The following is a 1,997-nucleotide window of genomic DNA, read 5'->3' as shown; positions in this document are numbered from 1 at the left end:
AATGAATGTACCTGATCTACATAATAAATCAGATACATTCATTACTCAATGAACCTAAAAAATAATATTTTCTTATAAATAAGGCCGGAAGTAATTATGTTAGGATATTATACTATGACAATAATGTTACCAAACAAATAATGCAGCAAAATAGTGAAGAAAATGAGAAAGACAATGAAATGACATAAATGCCCCCAGTAGGCTGAAAAAAAGAACATAACATTAACAAGTAACCAAAGAACAAGGCTAATTATGTAATTAATTACCACACAAACTAGTATCCTTCTTAGATGGTCTAAAATTCAAAGCATTAAGACTATATATGCAGAGATTGGTTTTTCTAGCTTTGACTGAAATCACATTAGAAGTGCTTTTGTAACCAGGAACATTGCAAGAAGAAGTTGAACTTCCAATCAGTTTAGCTTCACAGGAAGACATAACTTCAGAGCCTTCAGCACATTTCACTCCATCAACTGATGGTATTTCAATCTTGTACATTCCATATTTGTTTGTTGTCCTGTTCACTGATAGTGTAATCTGTTCTGATGTTTTTGCTGAAATTGCTTTGAACATGCAATCTACTGTCACCTCAGCACCTGAACAAAGTAATAGATACTGTTAGGTTAGACGTCATTACCAGAGTTCAAACCCTGATACTTATGTAAAGTAAAAAAAAAAATAGTATAACAGATATTATTAGATTATACGTCATCACCAGAGTTCAAACCCTGATACTTAAGTAAAAAAAATAGCATATGACATTACCTGGCAAGAAGTAGCTGTGTCTAGAAAAGGTGTTATTTGAGCAGAAATCACAATAAACAAAACCCATGACACTGATTTGAGAGGTAGGAAACTTTGGTTTCCCTAGAGGTTTTGGTCTTGCAGGTTCAACTTCCAAAAACTGTGTAAAGAAAGGTAAAATAAGCAACAAAGTTAGAGGATTCATGGTTGAGATTGTGAATACTATAGATGAAGATGGGTTTGGTGAGTGTGTGTGGATAAAAGAAGTGTAGTTGTTAGTGGAGAACCAAAGTTTGAAATAATTTTATCTTAGTTTATATTTTTTTCACTAGAAACAAAGACATGTGAATGTTGGTTGGCAAGACATGGGAGTTGTGAGTAGGAGAGAGAAGGGGTGAGAGATTCTTTTGATTGGGAAGAGAGGGGGGTGAATAGGAATAGGAATAGGGTGATTTGAGTTATGTGTTAGGGGGGGTTTAAATAGAAGATACTAGTAAAGAGAAAAAGATAGAGATCAAGTTATTATGAACATAAAAGGGTCTTGTGAGTAGTTATGAAGGATTATTTATTGCTATCACGTTTTTCTCTACTTCCTTATCTTTTAACTAAAGAGGAACCAAATATTTTTATGCTATCAAATACAAATTTTATCTTCAATTATACATTTTCAAGTTCCACTACCTTTATCAAGACTCCTAACATTGTATCAAAGCTATGATATTCACCTTGAAACTTTAACATTTCACTAAATTCACATTTGATTGTATTTCTTTAGTGGTTGATAATATTTATTTGTTCATCTCTCAAAGTGGAAGCTCTTTTCAACTTGTGGGTGATATTAGAAATATAAAGTTAATTAGTTTATAAATAATTTGTTTGTTAGCTCTCTTATTTGCTTTATCTATAAAGAGTGTTTCATAAATTCATTTATTTGGAACTAGTAAAAGATACATCCGTGCGCACGGGTCTCGTAGTGTAGTTATAAAATAAAAAATAAATATAATATATGAATGTTTTCTACTTTACTATAAATAATAGATTATAATAGGTATTATGTATAAATATTGAGATTTTTTTTAGTAGTAAAAATAAGTGATATAATTAAATTGTCATCTAATCGTGCGAAACGGGTTGCACAATATCGTTATAAATAGTAAATAAATATATTATATTGATGGTTTAAAAACTGTATATAAAAAATATATATAAATTAAGTAATTTCGGTACGTCGAAAATGTATATTATGATAAAAA

General features: G+C 30.3%; 1 protein-coding gene across 1 annotated transcript; it reads right to left on the bottom strand.

The window, feature by feature from the left end:
- Positions 1–205: 205 nt before the first annotated feature.
- Positions 206–1,190, bottom strand: LOC131631977 (major pollen allergen Ole e 1-like). The gene is made up of 2 exons (XM_058902742.1): positions 766–1,190; positions 206–596 (listed from the first exon to the last, which is right to left on the bottom strand). Exons 1-2 carry the CDS (start codon positions 947–949, stop codon positions 259–261), a joined length of 522 nt encoding a protein of 173 aa, XP_058758725.1. The 5' UTR covers positions 950–1,190; the 3' UTR covers positions 206–258.
- Positions 1,191–1,997: the final 807 nt, after the last annotated feature.

Source organism: Vicia villosa, unplaced genomic scaffold (assembly GCF_029867415.1).
Source record: "Vicia villosa cultivar HV-30 ecotype Madison, WI unplaced genomic scaffold, Vvil1.0 ctg.000892F_1_1, whole genome shotgun sequence".
Taxonomy (NCBI): Eukaryota; Viridiplantae; Streptophyta; class Magnoliopsida; order Fabales; family Fabaceae; genus Vicia; species Vicia villosa.
The sequence above is the reverse complement of the archived record's forward strand: the minus strand, read 5'-3'. Positions and strand labels throughout refer to the sequence as shown.

Bases quoted from the DNA above. Each gene is read 5' to 3' on its own strand.
- LOC131631977 (XM_058902742.1), bottom strand. From the start codon at position 949: ATGAATCCTCTAACTTTGTTGCTTATTTTACCTTTCTTTACACAGTTT. The intron at 597-765 runs GTAATGTCATAT...TACTTTGTTCAG, and splicing joins ACACAGCTACTTCTTGCCAG to GTGCTGAGGTGACAGTAGAT.